This window comes from Adiantum capillus-veneris, chromosome 7, assembly GCF_014529385.1.
Source record: "Adiantum capillus-veneris isolate H3 chromosome 7, ASM1452938v2, whole genome shotgun sequence".
NCBI lineage: Eukaryota > Viridiplantae > Streptophyta > Polypodiopsida > Polypodiales > Pteridaceae > Adiantum > Adiantum capillus-veneris.
In genome coordinates, this window is record NC_140937.1 from 58,874,814 (window position 1) to 58,892,455 (window position 17,642).

Below are 17,642 nucleotides of genomic sequence, written 5' to 3' on the forward strand. Positions count from 1 at the left end.
TAATGTTAAAAATGAGCAAAGTTTCTTTGTGCAGGAGATGTCTACCTATGCTCTTACCCTTGGGCAGCCATACATCACAACCATCCGCATGGAAACAAAGGACTTGGATGATGATTTTACTTATTCTAGGATAAAGAGCAAAGATGGGAAGCGAGCTATTTAGTTCTTGATTGTGTGTGTAAATCATGAGAGGAACCGTGATAGTCTTTGTGATTATCCTCTACCAAAGGCAAACAAAGAGTTCAAAGACTATAGAGAGACAAGGGGTTTTGGCCATGTAGCATTATAGAGCGGGATTGTAATGGTACAAGAAGAAAAAGCCCGACCCAAAGCAAGAAGAAGCTTTCCTATAGGTTTTCAGGGGTTAACAAAGCATGGTTCAATATGATTTATGGGTGGAAGCACCTTAACGTGTCATGCTAAACTTTTAGAGACAGACAAGTATGTAGATAGAGTAACACCATACATGGGTTCACAAGGCGAGCTCTCTACATTAGTGTGTAATACCACCGTGGAGTTCTCTTTGGGGAAAAATTTCTCTATAAACAGTCCTAGCTCAGATACTTTACCACATCCTTTTCACACACACCCTCCTTCACAACAAGTAGATCAGCGTGGAAATAAATCTTCCGTGGAGACCTTATCAACACCCATTTCTGTAAATTCATGCGCTTCAATGGTATCCTTGTCTAAGGACGACCCAAATAAGCCAGATGACACTCCTTTGAGGACACCCTTGTCTAAAGATGACTCAAATAAGCCAGATTACATGCCTTTGAGGACGCCGTTTGCTTCCTTATCACTTTCCGAGACGCCTAATTCGCAAAACAGTCAAGGTTCCCCTACAATTGTAGGTGAAGACAGACCAATTTTAGGAACTGTTGCAGCTCATTGGAACCATTCATCGTCATCAACAAAGAAGTGGTGGGATGGAAAAGGAATTCCAAATTCCACTAATAAATACAAAGAGGTATGTACTTTGATCATCTCCAGCTTATTGCGTGTGTCCATCTTAGATATTGATTGGATTTTTCAATTACAGGATCAGAAAGTAAGTGATAGTCTTTGTGATTATCCTCTATCAAAGGCAAACAAAGAGTTCAAAGACTATAGAGAGACAAGGGGTTTTGGCCATGTAGCACTATAGAGCGGGATTGCAATGGTACAAGAAGAAAAAGCCCGACCCAAAGCAAGAAGAAGCTTTTCTATAGGTTTTCAGGGGTTAACAAAGCATGGTTCAATATGATTTATGGGTGGAAGCACCTTAACGTGTCATGCTTTTTGTGCTAGTTAGCATGTGCCAACAAGCATATCTTGTAAAAATAAGGACAATGATGTCTTTCAAGTGTGTGAGTCTCCATCATGAACTATATAATGTGTAAAATACAGGACAAAGTTCAAATGAGCTCAAAAATTTACGCTGAGACGTTACTTTGAAGATGTGGTAGAGTCATGATGCATGGAGGTAAGCATGTCACATGGGCCACATGAAGAAGAGAGGGGGGGGGGGGGGGGCGGGGGCGATTGCAAGCTGCAATTTGTCCCTCGATCATGGCTCACCAGATTGCCTAGGTGGAGAATAGCTCGGCACATCAGCAAACCACCTCTAATGACGACTCTCTTGACACTCCACCAAGATGGAAGTCGAGGGCAAAAGCTTCTGTTGCTTCTCCTCTGCCCCACAAAAGGCTGAAGCTGTCTAACTCCCAAGGATCCCCAATGCCATGCATGCAGGGAAGGGGAATAACAACTCAGGTACTTAATGAAAGTGATTTACATTTGAATTTGGATTTGGAATCAGACTTGAATTTGGATTTGGATTTGGTTTATGATGATTGGTTGTCAACATTGTTTATGAAATTGGATTTGAAATTAATGAGAATTGATGACTGTGACTAATGATATCTTGGTGCATCAGGATATGACATATGCTGCCTATTCTCATGGTATGCGACATTAGAGTATGCAGTATGTGGATGGCATAGGCATAAGCAAATGTGTTTATTTAATTTTATGAAATTTTTATATTTCTAGCGGCAGGCATAAGCAAATGTGATTTTATGAAATTTTTATATTTCTAACACAATTTTTTTTAACAATTGTTTTTTACTAGTATGATTGACCATTCTTATCTCAACAACTGAGGACATTTTCTTTCTAACGGAGAGGTATGTAATGGAAATTGATAAATATAAGTTTCTTGCGGAGTTCAAGGTAGAAAAAGCTTGCTTGATGTATATTCTATGCAATAGGATATCACATTATGTACATTTTATTATTCAAGTGCTCTTTATGAGCTATGATGATTCTTATGTCCGGTCATACAATCTATATTCACTTTGAGCATTCAAGAAATCTATAAATAAATACATGCAAGAGGAAAATGCTTACTCTTGCACGGGGGGAGATTGCACCCAGTGTCTGTGTTATTCTTCTCTCTTCTCCTCTTTCCTCTCTTGCCATGCCAGTGTAGCAATCCGCTCTAGGAGGTGCACCTGCACGTGCTTCTTCTTCTTCTTCTTCTTCTTCTCTCTCTCTCTCTCTCTCTCTCTCTCTCTCCATGTTCGTGTATAGCTTGATTACGTGCTTGTGTGACCTGCTAGGTTGCAGGTCTGTTGTTTTATGGCTTGTATTATGTTATTTGAATTTTTTGCAGGGCCTACTACGCTCTTGATTGTAGCACTCTCCACATCCACATCCCCCCCCCCCAATCCTTCCCTCATCCTCTAGCAGCAACAACAGGCCTCACTTAGATTTCTTTACCTAACAATCCACACTAAAATTTTTGAATTTTGTATACACTTGCCCTCTTACACAATGTGCTTTTTTGGCACTCGACTTCCATTTGTGTGTACAGTAATCCACTATGCACATGGTTCACAATCCACTCTGTAATTACCTTGATTCTAGTAATATAGTCGTTGTTATTTCATCTCTCTCGTAATATTCCTCCATCCTTTTTTAGAAATTGCATCTCCTTTCAAGGGAAGGCCTCATGATTTCATCACTTATTCAACTTTGCATATAAAAAGAGGCTTTTTAAACCGACTTCTTACTATTGAGTCATGCTTTTCTTGCAACATGTGGGGTTGTGCACAAGCCGTTGTGAACCAGCTCTCTCACTCTGAGGATGAACAATGGCTATGTATTCTAGTGGATTGTAGGCTCGTAAAGAGCTTGGAATGATATATAAAAGACACTAGCCGGAAGCTTACATCTTTCCTTCGAGTTGTTATGAACAAGGATGAATTCAAACTATTGAACTTCACTTTTCATGTGCTGCCCCCCCTTTTGTTTACAAGAGGCAAACACTAATATAAATTTGATTTCTAGTAATTTGAGCGAATTATATTAGCAACCCAAAAGAATTCCAATTTCTAGTCTTTTTCTTGTCCAATAAGTAGCCGAGTGATGGTAGAAAACATTGCTCACTAGGTGTTGGATGGTGTTTTACCCTTTAGATACACATTTCTTGCTGAAAAGCGGGCGATAGTAGTCTTCTACCAGTCTCGAGGGGTAGGGGGACATTCACATGTTTTTGGGTGGGTCCAAAAACGCACTGTCTCCTTTTGAATCAATTAGTAAGCGCCATGGTGGAAACACACACTTAGAAGCTGCTCTTCCACCAACTAGCCTAAGGCCCGTGTCACACTGGGACGGGGTGTGCTAGGCCATGCTGAGATGGTGTCGTTCCATTCGCCAATGAAAAGGAAAAACTTGGCCGCGAGCCTTTGTCAGAGGGCGGGCAAGAGAGGCCGGCCAACTTTCTAATGAAGCGACCAACTGCAAAAAGCGCACGCAGGAATGACGCTCACAGGTTTTGAGACCTGCCAGTCAACTCGAAAGACGGACGCCTTACCATTTGGCTACAGCGGATTCGTTGGGGGAAGTTAGCATTGTTTAGGATATAGCCTAATGTGACGCGTTTGGCTGGCCATCTTCCAAAAAGTGGAATGGCTGCGTGTCCCAATGTGACACGGGCCTAAGGGGGGTGCATCTTTAGTTGAGAGGTTGGTTAGAGGGCTCCCCGGTAGGCCTGATAATGGTGCCTTTTCGATGGGGGGGTGCTCTAGATCATCGTAGCGCCATTTTCATAGACTGTAGCCAAGTTCGCAAATACTTTACGATTGAATTACCTACATTTATAGGCAGCTGCAAATTGCCTTGCACCTTTTCATGCAGTATGGGATGGGCTATGGAAATCATTAGGGCCCGGCACATTCTGATTAAACCACTCTGTATGGAGAGGGCTTTGGGTGGGGAGGTTGGAAGACAATGTACAGGCGTTTTTGTGTGTCTTATGGGACGGCCAACTTACAGCGTGGCCAAACTTTCTTTCAAAATCCTTTACTGCATGTGAATTTTTAAATTGACAAGATGGGCGCCAACTAATAAATTCAAAATCTCATCACACACACACGGTATGCGAGAGAGGTAGACGGTGTCACGGGGACACACACAGATCTCTCTCGAATCAACAAATTTGAAATCCTGGCTTTACGCCGACAAACACCCACCCCACTCCGTTCCACGACCTCAAACGCCCTCGTCTGCGTGCGGATTTTTGAAATCGGCGTCGTGTGATGGCCCAACCGAGCAATCGTCCCCACTAGGTACTTCCTTGCCCACGGCCCAGATGTCTGAGAGAGAGAGAGCTGTTTTGGTGCATGCGGGCAGTGGGACATGCGTCATCAACGCCTCAACGATGCGCCTGGCCTACCTACGAGTCCTCTGATTTGAGTCCTCTCTATACATAACTTCCACCCTCACCGTTGCCTCTAGCTGCTTCTGCAGACTGCTGTCTCACTATGTGTCCTCTCACTCCTACGCTCCCTGTTACTTCTCAGATTTGGGGTTCCATGCTCTGAAAGAGATTCTCCACAGCTTTTTTCACACTCCTACGGTCTCTGATTTCTTAATTAACGGAGATCTCTGCATGTGCAAGCCACAATGGAAAGATCCTCAGGATTGTGAGTGCAGATGCGATGCCAACTCTTTAGAAGCAGAATGGCATCGAGGGTCATGCCTTCCAGTTCTGTCAAGCTTGCGTGAGAGTCAACAAACAAGGACTATAGATGATGCACAGAAGAACATGACACAGCTTTTTTGAAGGCGAACGTACTGCATTCTGGTGTAAGCAGGCGAGGGCTACTAGAATTGGACTCATCTGTTGAAATCAATGCTGCAAAAAAGGAGGCTTAGCCCTGGCAATGAGCTCCAATGTTTATCTAGGGATCGATTGTTATGCGTAGCATTTGTCAACTCAAGCAGAAAGGCAACCTTGTTCTGATACTTGCAAGGAGAATTTCATTCTTCTCCTTATTTAGGTTTTTGATGCCAAGTTTCAACATAAGGTACGCCCTGACAAAGCTTTAACCTGTGAATGAGCAATGGATTGGCTCCTTAGCTGCTTCAAATGCGGACATAAACGTCGAGCTCGATGCTCTGTTGCTCGCCTGGAAAGTAAAAAGGTATGCTTCTCTGAGCTGAGATTTGTTTGTTGGAAAGCGTGTTGCTATGAGTAGTATCTTTCTTTCATTGTGCAATTTGTAGAAATTGTCTTGTTGTGGCAGCTTGATAATTTTTATGGTTCTTGTGCAATTGCACCTGTTTGTGACTTGTTTGAGGGATGCAATAAAATTTCACACTTTAAGCATGCATGCGTATCAATGAGTACTTGTGCCTTTAAGGATAATCACATGGAGCACAAAATTAGAACAGGGAGCATGAATGGGAGCAGGCGTGAAGTGCCACTCCCTGTGACTTAATTCTCACAATTACGACATGTAATGGGGACATAATAGGAAATGGCAGCCTGATTATTTTATCGTGGTTCTCGTGCAACTGGCACATGTTTGTGACTTGTTTGAAGGACGTTGGAATTTTTTTTTGACTCTCTGAGCATGCATGTATACCAATGAGTACTTGTGTCAGATAGGATTATTGCATGGAGCACGATATCATAACAGGGACCAGGAATGGGAGCAGGCATGAAGTGCTATTCCTTGTGACTACATTCTCTCAATTGTTACATGCTACGGGACCTTGAAATGCGAGATGGGAATGTGAAACACGGAACGGAGACCCAAAAATGACCATTCCCTGTGACTATGAGCTCACATTCCCTGTGCATATGGCTCTCTCTTGCTTGCTCACAATTACAGTGGCCATGCCATTGTAGTTTTAACCTCTCACTCATGCCTCACCATGTAGGTGGGCTATATGTGACCCCCTGACAAAAACTAGGACATTAAATTTAAACCACAGGATTACCTTGGCATCAAGCGTCTGCTGTGCCCCTGTTTATGATAGTCTCAACAGATCTTTCTCTTCGAGTCTGCTGGCCAGTTGACTGACTTAGTGTACTGGCTGGTTGATTGAGTTGGTATGAGCACCATTGCTGATGCGTGCCTAGGTGATAGGGTGACTCCTCTATATAAGAAAAGACATCTGGAGAAACTTTGTAACTCAGAGTATAAAGCATGACACACTGATACACTCTCTCTCTCTCTCTCTCTCTCTCTCTTTCTCTCTCTCACACACACACACACGCACGCACGCACGCACGCACGCGCGCACAGACACACTTTTTTTGTAAATCACTGGTATTAATTTACAAGTGGGAAACCTCAACATGAGGAAAACCCACTAGAAGACCATATACAACATAGGAGAACACAAGTGTTCTCATGGAAAGGAAGCTAAAAACAGTGAAAGAAAATTCTCGGTGCATCAAGGGAGATATCTCCAGCCTTTAAGGCATAATGTAACGATTGCCCAAGCAACAATTTAAAGTGGTGAAAAGTGTTGTGACTATGTTGCAGTATTACATTTACTCCTAGTTGCAGATAGGCTAAGTGCCATGCCAAAGAGGACCCCTATGCTTGGATGGTCACACCCCGTTGCCCAAAAGACGTGCCTCTTCGCCAAAATCCACACTCTTTCGACGACTGGTCACACCCCTCCGCTCTACGGGTGCGACTCTTCGCCCAATGGTTGCAACTCTTCGCCGAAAGGATGTGTCTTTATGTCTAAAGTCATGTCTATTCACCATGAGACATGTCTTTTCATTTGTGACTCTTCGTCTCCTATAAAAGGAGCCCATTGTACTCTGTTTCAATCAATAAAACATAGAGTCTTCTAAGTCTTATCTTTGAGTCAAGTTCAAGTTCCTTAAATCTTAATCATGAGTTTAGGTACTTAATTAAGGATTAGTAACTAGAATCCTTACAGTGGGTTTTATTTAAAGAGGGAGGGAATGTCACGATTGTGACTATGTTGCAGTATTACATCTACTCCTAGTTGCAGATAGGCTAAGTGCCATGCCAAGTAGGACCCCTACGCTTGGATGGTCACACCTTGTCGCCCAAAAGACGTCTCTCTTCGCCAAAAGTTACACTCCTTCGACGATTGGTCACACGCCTTCACTCTACGGGTGCGATTCTTCGCCCAATGGTTGCAGCTTTTCACCAATAGAATGTGTCTTTACGTCTAAAGTCATGTCTATTCACCATGATACGTGTCTTTTCATTTGTGACTCTTCGTTTCCTATAAAAGGAGCCCATTGTATTTAGTTTCAATCAATAAAACACAGAGTCTTTAAAGTTTTCTAAGTTTTATCTCCGAGTCAAGTTCAAGTTTCTTAAGTCTTAATCATGAGTTTAAGTACTTAATTAAGAATTATTAACTAGAATCCTTACTAGGATCAATCATTAAACCATGAAACATCTGAAGGTTGTGTTGGTTCCATAGGGCCCATCGAGCCCAAAATCTGACCCAGCTAAAGAATACCTCAAATTGAGAATGCCAAAACCTGCTATGAAAGGCACTTGAGGGATAAAAACACACACACACACACACACACACACACACACGCATTTAAGTATTGATACAGTTATAGCTCTACACCTGACTAAATCAGCTTACAAACAATCTCTCACTGCCTGATAGAGTCAGGGATTTTTTTTCACTAAAAAAGTTAGTCACCACCTCTTAAACTGGTTCCCCTCATAGGAGTGGACCCTTGAATGGGCGCATAATATAAATTAAGTAAATACTCTGTATACATAGCAATCCAAGGTGATGATGTGCTCTCGCTTGGGTGGTGATGTGATGTACACATTGAGTTGGGCCCTGTTTTTCTTATTACGTTGTATTGTTTGGTTTTTATATGTTGGATGTTAATACACCATGGTTTGAAGGAACCCATTTACTTCATGTGCGATTGTGATTGTGGTTGGGATGTTTGGTATCGTGTTTTATTGGCCATGTGCAAGAGCCCAACCCGTTCAACTTATGATAATATTCATCGATTGGTTCTCTTTGGCTTTTTATTGTATTAGGCGACTTTCTTTCATATGATGTGCTGTACGCCAGGCAATGGGCGTGAGTTTTTGTAGGAGAGTTAAAAACACATGGGGTTGGCTTTTGAGGCTCTTGCAAAATTACTGTCCTAAAACTTTGAAAATGCTGCGTGTTGGCAGCTATTGGCTCGTTATGATTGATAACTAGTTATGACAGAGATTTTGGCTTGGTTTAAAAACCATGCTGCCTGAGTTGGTTAGGGGAGAGTCGGTATGATATACCCTTGATGTTTGCAGGCTAAAACTATTGTCAGGCATCATTAGGTACTCCTTGCCGAAAAGGTGCTAGACTCATGTACTTTTGGCTTTTTGATTGGGGGTGTTTGCATACTATATGTGCCATTCTCTTAGTATGGGTGGCTTTTGTTGTATCTGATACCGGGTTACTGTTGGGGCTGCGAGCATAATGATGATGTTGCCTTTTGGGTTATTGTACTGCTCACTGGGGTTTTGATCATACTGTAGGTTTTTCATGGTTTTTTATTAGGCAAGGCGACAGTACACTAGTTGATACAATCTCTGTTTATTCAATCTAGTATGGATGATTTGTTTTGGCTTGATATGCTTAGCTGAGTTTGGTACCTAAACCAAACGAGAAACATATGTGGTTCTTCTTGAGAAGGTCGTATCTAATGTTGAAGATTTAGGCTACTATGGTTTGCTTGATGGCTTTTTGGATGGAGGCGGTAAGAGGGATACGGTGTACACTTGATTGATCTAGAAGAGGCGTTAACTGATTTTGTTACACTAAGAAAGTGTAGGATAACCTTGCAAGAAGTTTATGGTGTTATATGGCTGAGATTTAGGTGCAAAAGAACTTTGGGCTGATAATGGTATTAGGACACTTGGATTGGAAGGGGTGGTGGCCTTTTGATCATCAGAATGTTATGAATATTAATACCTATTTAAGGTCTAATAAAAATAAAAATAGGGTTATATAGAAACCTTACATATAACTATTACCATAATTCGAAAGGATAATGACCTTTTTATAAGCATTAAAATGAACTTAAAAAACCACACACCTTGTACTTTACAGAACTGGAATACATGTACACTTTGAACATTTGTTTAAGTTAAAAAAGTTGTAAGTTGGACATGGATAACAACTGAAATAGTTCGTTGACACATGTAAAACGCATTCAAGGCTAATATATTTGTTGTCTTGTTTGGATGGATGTACGTGAGGACTCTATCCTTTTTTGGAATTTTTTTGGCTTAAAGCAAATGTTTGCTCTTGACATACCAGGCTCTTGCCATTTCATGGAACATACATTTTAGATCGACCACTGTACTTTTACATTAGGATGAGACTTGATTCTTTTAGCAATGTACAAAAATAGTTTTAAAACTGAGTTACTTTTGTATTAATCATTGTCACTTGTCTAAAGCCAGCTGTCTTTTGAACTAAAATGTTCATTTATGTTGTATTATATAAGTAAAGCAACCACACACACACACACACACACACACACACACACACACACATAGAGTCACTCTCTCAATCCTCTTGAACAACAAGAAATATAAAACAAAAAGAAAAGAAATTTTACTGAGCAGGCAGATGTTGACTGGATTTGTATACACTGCCCACTTACATGGCTTAATGGTCCCTAATTTGCAGGAGGGGAGGGAAATTTCTGTTGCTTCTGGCCTCCTTAGCACTAAGCCTGTTGAGAAAGGTAGGGGAGTTATGAGAACATCTGATGAATTGTCTGATGTGAGATTAATGCTAATGAGTAATTTGTTTGATAGTGGCAAATTTCCTTCATGATGGCAATGACAATCATGAAGCAAAGAGGTTCGAGTTGGGTAAGGTTCTTCCCATGCCAGGAAGTGGATTGGCTAGAACTTCCTCAGGATACATCAAATCAGAACAGAGACGTCGCTCAACAAGCAGGCATTCATCAGATCAGTTGTTGCTTGTTGAAAAGCTTGAAGAGGAAATCAACAACCTAAACAAGAAGTTGGTTGAAGAGGTGAGCCAAGCAAGGATGCTCACAAATGAGGTGTGCAAATTTTTGAAGTGTAGAGACTATTCATTTACACAAATCGTGCATATTTTTGGCAAGGAAATGTAAGATATTTTTCAAAATTGTTTTTGGGTGAACTGTAAGCAGGCTAGAGATCTCAGGCAATGTAGTAAACTGCTGGATTCTACTGATGCATTCAATAAGGCACTTGATGCTTTAGAAAATACTTCAGAGAAGGGTTGTGTGGAGGAGAGCCAGCCGTTGCTTTACCTGCAATCAATGCTATCAAAAATTGGCACTACAGAATTGATGATGGACAATTCCTCAGCTCATAGAATTGATGAGAGGTAAAACCTTCACATTCAAGTTTTTTGATTATATGGCTTTTGAAAACCAGTAGATGAAGCACCCAAAGCTTGTCTATTTCAAATCTAATGGTCGGGTTCAATGATTAGAATGTCTGAAGGTCTAGAAGAAGAATCCTTCACCCTGTCCACATCCATTGATGAGGAACACAAACCTGTAGAGGAAAGTAGTGACAGGACAATTCTAGCTCCTGACCTGGCAAAGGTAGCCTCATCTTCTAGTCTATAGTTGTTGTTTTCCCAGTTCCATGATTGGTAGTTAACTGTTTAGTTTCCATATAAATCCAGAGGAACTTGGATTCTGTCTCAGTGGAAGAGGGATCAAAGCTCAAATTAGAGCACCCTGCAAATATCGCCATGTGTCAGCCTTCAATTGAAATTGTGAATCTGGATGCCAACAAACCTCAACGGATTCCAGTAACTAAAAGGAGATCATCGACTACTTTCTCTTTCTCCGGGTTTATAGTAATCGAAAATGAAACAGAAGACACAACCTTTTCAGAGCACTGCAGCAGCTCAGAAGTATCAGTCACAAAGATTATTGAAACACCTGACACAAGCAGCGAAAACCTTGTTGAGGCTTCTAAGAGCCTATTTGCAATTGCTACAAGTAGCCTCCAAAGTCACTCTGTTTCAGTGCAACAATCGCTTTCTCAGATGGGATGTGAAGATTTTTGCTCTTTAAGAGAAGATTCAGAAGTGGAATCTAGCATCAGAACAATCGATGCCCATGGGAGCCTATATAAGGCGAATGAATCACCTGCAAACACTAAGGGGGCATATGGTTTGTGCTCTGGTTCTGAACTTGATGAATCTCAGATTGAGATTTCTAATGAGAGCTATGAAGGGTTTTCAGATGTGAGTGGCAGAACAGATTTCAGCTCCTTATGTAGCAGAGAAGAGAATACTTTGCATGGTTCTGAATTTCTTCCATTGCATTTGCTCTCTCTAGAAGACAAACAATCTGCCAAAAAATGCAATAAGTCACATACAAGTGCTTCACAGATAGAGAACGTAAATGATGTAGTTTCAAGAAGCTTAAATTTTGCAGACTTTGGCAGCTCTGCCGATGTTCAAGTGCAAGGTATTTCCAAAAGCAAGGGCCATGCAGCAGATTTCAGTGTCATGCGCGAGGACTCATCAAACAACAGTATTGATGCAAATCATGATTTCAAGCCCTTGTATATGTATGATGAAGTGAGGATCAAATCTTTGCAGAAAATGACCACCTTCCTTGATCTGGAAAAACCTTCAGATTCTCATGCGGCTGCTTCGGATGAAGCTAAACTTTTAGAGACAGACAAGTATGTAGATAGAGTAACACCATACATGGGTTCACAAGGCGAGCTCTCTACATTAGCGTGTAATACCACCGTGAAGTTCTCCTTGGGGAAAACTTTCTCTATAAACAGTCCTAGCTCAGATACTTTACCACATCCTTTTCACACAGACCCTCCTTCACAACAAGTAGATCAGCGTGGAAATAAATCTTCCGTGGAGACCTTATCAACACCCATTTCTGTAAATTCGTGCGCTTCAATGGTATCCTTGTCTAAGGATGACCCAAATAAGCCAGATGACACTCCTTTGAGGACACCCTTGTCTAAAGATGACTCAAATAAGCCAGATTACACGCCTTTGAGGACGCCGTTTGCTTCCTTATCACTTTCCGAGACGCCTAATTCGCAAAACAGTCAAGGTTCCCCTACAATTGTAGGTGAAGACAGACCAATTTTAGGAACTGTTGCAGCTCATTGGAACCATTCATCGTCATCAGCAAAGAAGTGGTGGGATGGAAAAGGAATTCCAAATTCCACTAATAAATACAAAGAGGTATGTACTTTGATCATCTCCAGCTTATTGCCTGTGTCCATCTCAGATATTGATTGGATTTTTCAATTACAGGATCAGAAAGTAAGCTGGCATGCTACCCCATTTGAAGTGCGGCTAGAGCGAGCACTAGCAAAACAGGGCCGCGTTTTTCAAAAGTGGGCTGAGTCTCAATTTGTGTTCTGTCTTCATACTGTTGCATGTCCTGGCGCTCGTGCATATATGATACCACTTGTTTCCAGTGTCATGCTGTGCTGATTAACATCCAAGGGATCATGATGCCACAGTCTCGAGAGTTTGTGAAATATCAACGGATGGTTCGAAAGTTCAATTTTGCTCACATCTTACATGGTTTGTTGTTTTGCAGGAAGCTTTTTATAGGGGCTTCAGAGATGGAGGTAAGCAGCTGATTTGACCAGATGTAGGCAACCCAAATGAAGCAAACAGCAATTTGCAACCGTGGAGAAGTTGTATGTTGTACAACAGTACAGGTAGGAAAGTTTTGTAGACTGAGAAAATGTAGCTTGCCTAAGCAAAATGGCTTCTCACATTCCTCTTAAAATTTGCACATAGGAAGAGTGGCAATCATAACGATCCCAGATTCCCATGTATATGCCGTTTCATTTAACAAGTGAAATTTTCACATTGATATTCTCTCTCTCTCTCTCTCTCTCTCTCTCTCTCCTTCCTCCCCCCCCCATCGCTGACTACTTGCCACAGCTGACACCATTCCAAGAGATGACTCCCGGGTCGACCGTTCAACTCTAAGCTTTCTCTCTCTCTCCCCTTCTATCACCCTAGTGTGGTAGATTGGTTTTGCCATTTGCCTCTTGAATAACACGTCTTGAGTTCAACTCTCTTCGTCGGAGTGATCTTTAAGGTCTCTTGGGATAGTTTCCTACAACATTAAAGTTCTCTTCTTCTCTCCCTTGTGCCTTTGGCCCATCATGTCTTGAGTTCAAGACTTGAATAACGTATGACTTTTCTTATTGGCTCTTGCATAGTGAATTTTGATGTATAGTCTTTTTGCTAACTATTTTTTGCCCCCAAAAAAGTTTGAATATCCACTAAGCACAATCTTTCCAATTCATTTATTTAGATGATGGGAACTATATAAGAGAAATTGTTGGCACATGTGATGATATTCCCATTAGGAACAATCTTGAGAGAAGTAGTAAACAAATCATAATGAAATGTAATGTGCTTCATTGCACCACTGTCAAAGAACCACATGATCCACAGATTCTTTGATACATGCATGCATCATGAACAAATGGGTCATAATGACATTGCACATTCAAATCCCATTATGCATCTTGCACATCATTTTTCAAATTTACATTGAAAGAAGCTTGTGCAATGGTTACGTTTTCTTCAATCTTTTTAACCTCTTTACCCTTATGCTTGAGGCATTGCTTGATAAGATGTTTATTTGCTTTACAATAGTTACATTTCAGATTCTTTTTGCCTAAATCACTAGAATTTTTAGACCTATTGTTATTTGAAAAAGCAACACGTATAGAAGAAGTAAGTTAATGAGAAACGATGGCATGTTAGTTTCATAGAAGGTGAAGAGGTATTCATACGTGTTCCGAAGCATTTTGAAAGTTTGAAGACTTGTGCTATGTCTGAGTTATCTCTGGAATATTAAGGCCCATTAGTTTTGGTCAATTTTATTAAACCTCCAATCCAATTGCATGAACCCAAGTGTATTCTTGACTATCATGATTTACGTGCTCGTGATTACGTGCATTATCAAGCATTAGTTAAGTGGAAGATCAACTTGAAAAAGGTGTTGCTCAAAAAAACATTAGTATTTAAAAGAAAAAATGTCACTTTTGTTTTTTTAAGGTGAAACCACTTTTCCAATAGGAGTGTTGTGAGACCAAAGGGCTAGTGGGAAACTGGCATAGAGGCTATCTATATATAGAGACAGGATGGTTGGGCCGAGCACGTGTTTCCCTATCCTTGGGCCTCCATTCTTGTAGTCGTATTTTGAATAGTTGGTATCAAAGCAGGGTTTGCAACTTTCAATAATGTAAAGACAAGACCATCAAACTTCACATCATCTTTATCCTCACAAGCATAAAGGATTGTATGTATAAGTGGAGTAATTATTGTTAGGAATAATCTCACCAATGACAATTAACTATCCAATGATTGTCATTGGTGACATTATTCTTAACAATATATAAGGAAGAGAATGGGGTTTAAAAGCGCCTCTTTATTTGTCATGGGATTAAAAAGGAGATTATGGAAGGGACAAATGGATGGATGCCATGTGGATTAAAATGGTGGGTATGGAGGTGCTTAAAAGTAAGTGGTCAAATTTGTACTCTTTTATAAATACAAAGAGAAAATCTCTTATAAATTCAAAAAATGAACTTTTTTCTAAATAGTTGAGTAAAAAATCAATCCTCCCCCCCCTCTCCCCCCCCCCCCTCTCTCTCTCTCTCTCTCTCTCTCTCTCTCTTAAAAGGGGTCCTCTCTAAAAACGTGCTGATCATTTCCTCCCTCTCTCTTTATTGTACCATCTCTCACTTCTCTTCACTTTATCTTGTTTCTCTTTCCTTCCTTTCAATTCTCCCTCCCAAAAGCTCTGCAGCCGAAGTTTGAACCTCCTTTCCCTCCTCAAGCTTATTGCATTCTTGAGGGCTACATTTTTCTCAAACTGAAGTTCTCCATTACTCTATGAGCTTCACTAAACACTCCTAGCTAAAACTGAAGTCTACAACATATCCTTCTGCTACATCATCGCTCTTTCTTTCCTCAACACGTTTTTTGCTCCTTCTCCATTAAGCTCTCTAGAGAGGATCTACTTCCCTCTCAAGCTTTGCAACATTTCTTTCACATTAAGCCAACAAGCAGGTGGAGCAGTATAGCAGTAAGTGGCATCCTTCACTTTTGTGTACCATCAAGATTCTTGCTCTTTATATATCTGAGAATATGGATGTGCAATGTCTAATCATAAGTATTTGTGTGCAGGTTGTGCCACTATTTCCCATGGCATCATCAGGTACTCGAGGACCTAGGAGTGTCATTGACTCCATTTCATGGAGCAATGTACAAGATGACAATGGATATTGGGTGACGAGAGAGTTAAAACGAATGATGTGGGTGAGAATGCAGCCCAGCTCAAGAGGTGCACACAAGGTCTCAAGGAGACACATGGCTTCTTGAGCACACCATTGGAAGGGAAGAATCATGGAGTTCAAGCAAACACAAGACGGCAAGAGGCTTGCGAAGGTGCAGCGTGTGAATGTTGCTTCACATCTGAAGCTAGAGATAGCAGTGGCTCCATCACAGTTTTTTGCAAATTGTAATTTATACTCCTCTTGCAAGTTTTTTGGTTATCTATTTAGTATTTCTTCCTTGTGTGCTGCTTTTGATGATTGTAAGATTTCCATTGCTTTTTGTTCATGTTTACAGATGTTTTTCCATCTGATTTTGTAGAGTGGGAGCCAATAGAGTCCTTCACTGGAACTTTTGAGGCCATCCACACTGAGCTTGGCAAATTGCTGTACTAATTAAAATTCAACAATTGCTCGGAATGGTAGCAATTCGCTAATTGATATTATAGAGAAATTACAAATCTCATGAAGAGAGAGTACATTGCATAAACTACATCTTACGAAGGCATCCTCCATTTCTTAAATTTAGTGCTAAGGTTAAATCCGTATTTTTTAAAGTTACACACTTTGCATGCGCCATACAGGAGACGCCATCTTGAAAAAACTGCACCAAAATGTCTTCAGTGGCATTTTGTAAGGACAGTAAAGCTGCGCGATGTATTCTTGTAACGGAATCACTATATTCATCTATCATCTCTCTCACCACCCGAGAGAAGGCCGCTTTGGGTATGATTGGCTCAGTGCACTTTTGGTATTTTTTGATCTCACGCAGAGCCACTGTGCCTGGCTTCCATCTCCGCTTTTTCTGTGTTGTTGGTGGTCGTGGAGGAGCCGCCTGCCTAACCCATTGCGGAGGATCATCTTTGTATTTTTTCCTCCTCTCCTCTTGGGTTTGTTGTTCTTTCGGTGTCACCTTGTCCCTTTTTCTTTTTGCATATTGCTTGGCTCTCTGAGGGATTTTTAAAAGCTTTGAGCTCCCAGCCTTTGCTTGTTGGGTGGCTTGAGCTCTATCTTGTGCCGCCTTCTTCTCTGCCTCTGCTCGTGCTTGTAAGTTGGACAAATGATCTCTCTCGGCCTCAGCTCTCTGCCTTTCCTCTTGCTCTCTCTGTCTTCTCTGCTCTTTTTGTACTTTAAGGGCTTCCTTTTAGCTGCCTCTTTCTTTTCCCTCTCCCTTTGTATTTTCCTCCTCTTGGTCTCTTTTGCTTTAGATACCAGGTCGCATGATATTATCTTGATTACTCTTTCTTTGATTCGTGGTGGAAACTTTTGTGGCGTAATATGTGTGGTGGCCTGAGCACTAGTGGTTGTGACAAGAGGCGATGGCGGCGGATTTTCAAGCGGACCTCAATATTCCTATTCTATTTCTCTAGTTTCTTGCATTGCTCTGCGAAGAGGTGAAATCGGTGGGGGATCTGGAAGAGGTGTACGAGTGGCATTGGTTAAATTGTCGAGACCTTAAAATATGTGTCGCATGTTGCTTTGATCATTTGGATTTGATGGTTGGGGAGGCTCTTGGGTGTTTGGAGCAGGCTGGGGCACTGGATTATCCACTTGTGGTTGGGGATGTGGATTTGAAGCCGTGGATTCTGCATAGGATTCCGGCTGTGGATTTTTTGCAATGTGAGTGGTTGTGGTGGTATTGTTGTGCGTAGTGCCAGCCTGCTCGTGTGAATCGTCCATGTGGTGCAAGAAGTGAGTGCGTGTGTGTTTGTGCTTGAGTGGATCTTTTAGAATGTGTAAACAAAAAATGAACTTCTAGTCGTGAGTTTTCACTTGTAAAGTACTAGTTTTTAAAAAAAACTTAAAAACTCAATAATACGATTAAAAATTTAAAATAACTTTAAAATTGTCAAAATAAAACAAATCACTTGGCATTACAATGTATGCTCAATATGGGAATGGTTAGTATCAGAAATTTATTGATTTTCTACCCAACGTCTGCCATTTCGTCGCCTTGTCGCCAACCACCGTTGAAATCGA

General features: G+C 41.1%; 1 protein-coding gene across 6 annotated transcripts; it reads left to right on the top strand.

The window, feature by feature from the left end:
* The first annotated feature begins 4,453 nt into the window (after window positions 1-4,453).
* Window positions 4,454-15,933, top strand: LOC147453925 (uncharacterized). 6 transcript variants are annotated; one of them, XR_015188576.1, is made up of 9 exons: window positions 4,454-5,471; window positions 9,988-10,045; window positions 10,119-10,372; window positions 10,484-10,683; window positions 10,792-10,906; window positions 10,990-12,534; window positions 12,607-12,689; window positions 12,899-13,022; window positions 15,517-15,933. XR_015188576.1 is itself a non-coding variant. In XM_086515985.1 (8 exons), the coding sequence occupies exons 1-8, from the start codon at window positions 5,391-5,393 to the stop codon at window positions 12,939-12,941; spliced, it is 2,379 nt and encodes a 792-aa protein (XP_086372111.1). In that variant the 5' UTR covers window positions 4,454-5,390; the 3' UTR covers window positions 12,942-13,600. The 6 variants fall into 6 exon arrangements, 4 of the variants coding, with proteins under 4 accessions (XP_086372111.1, XP_086372112.1, XP_086372109.1 ...); XR_015188577.1 differs by lacking the exon at window positions 15,517-15,933 and adding an exon at window positions 13,105-13,183; XM_086515985.1 differs by lacking the exon at window positions 15,517-15,933 and having other exon boundaries at window positions 12,899-13,600.
* The last annotated feature ends 1,709 nt before the right edge of the window (window positions 15,934-17,642 follow it).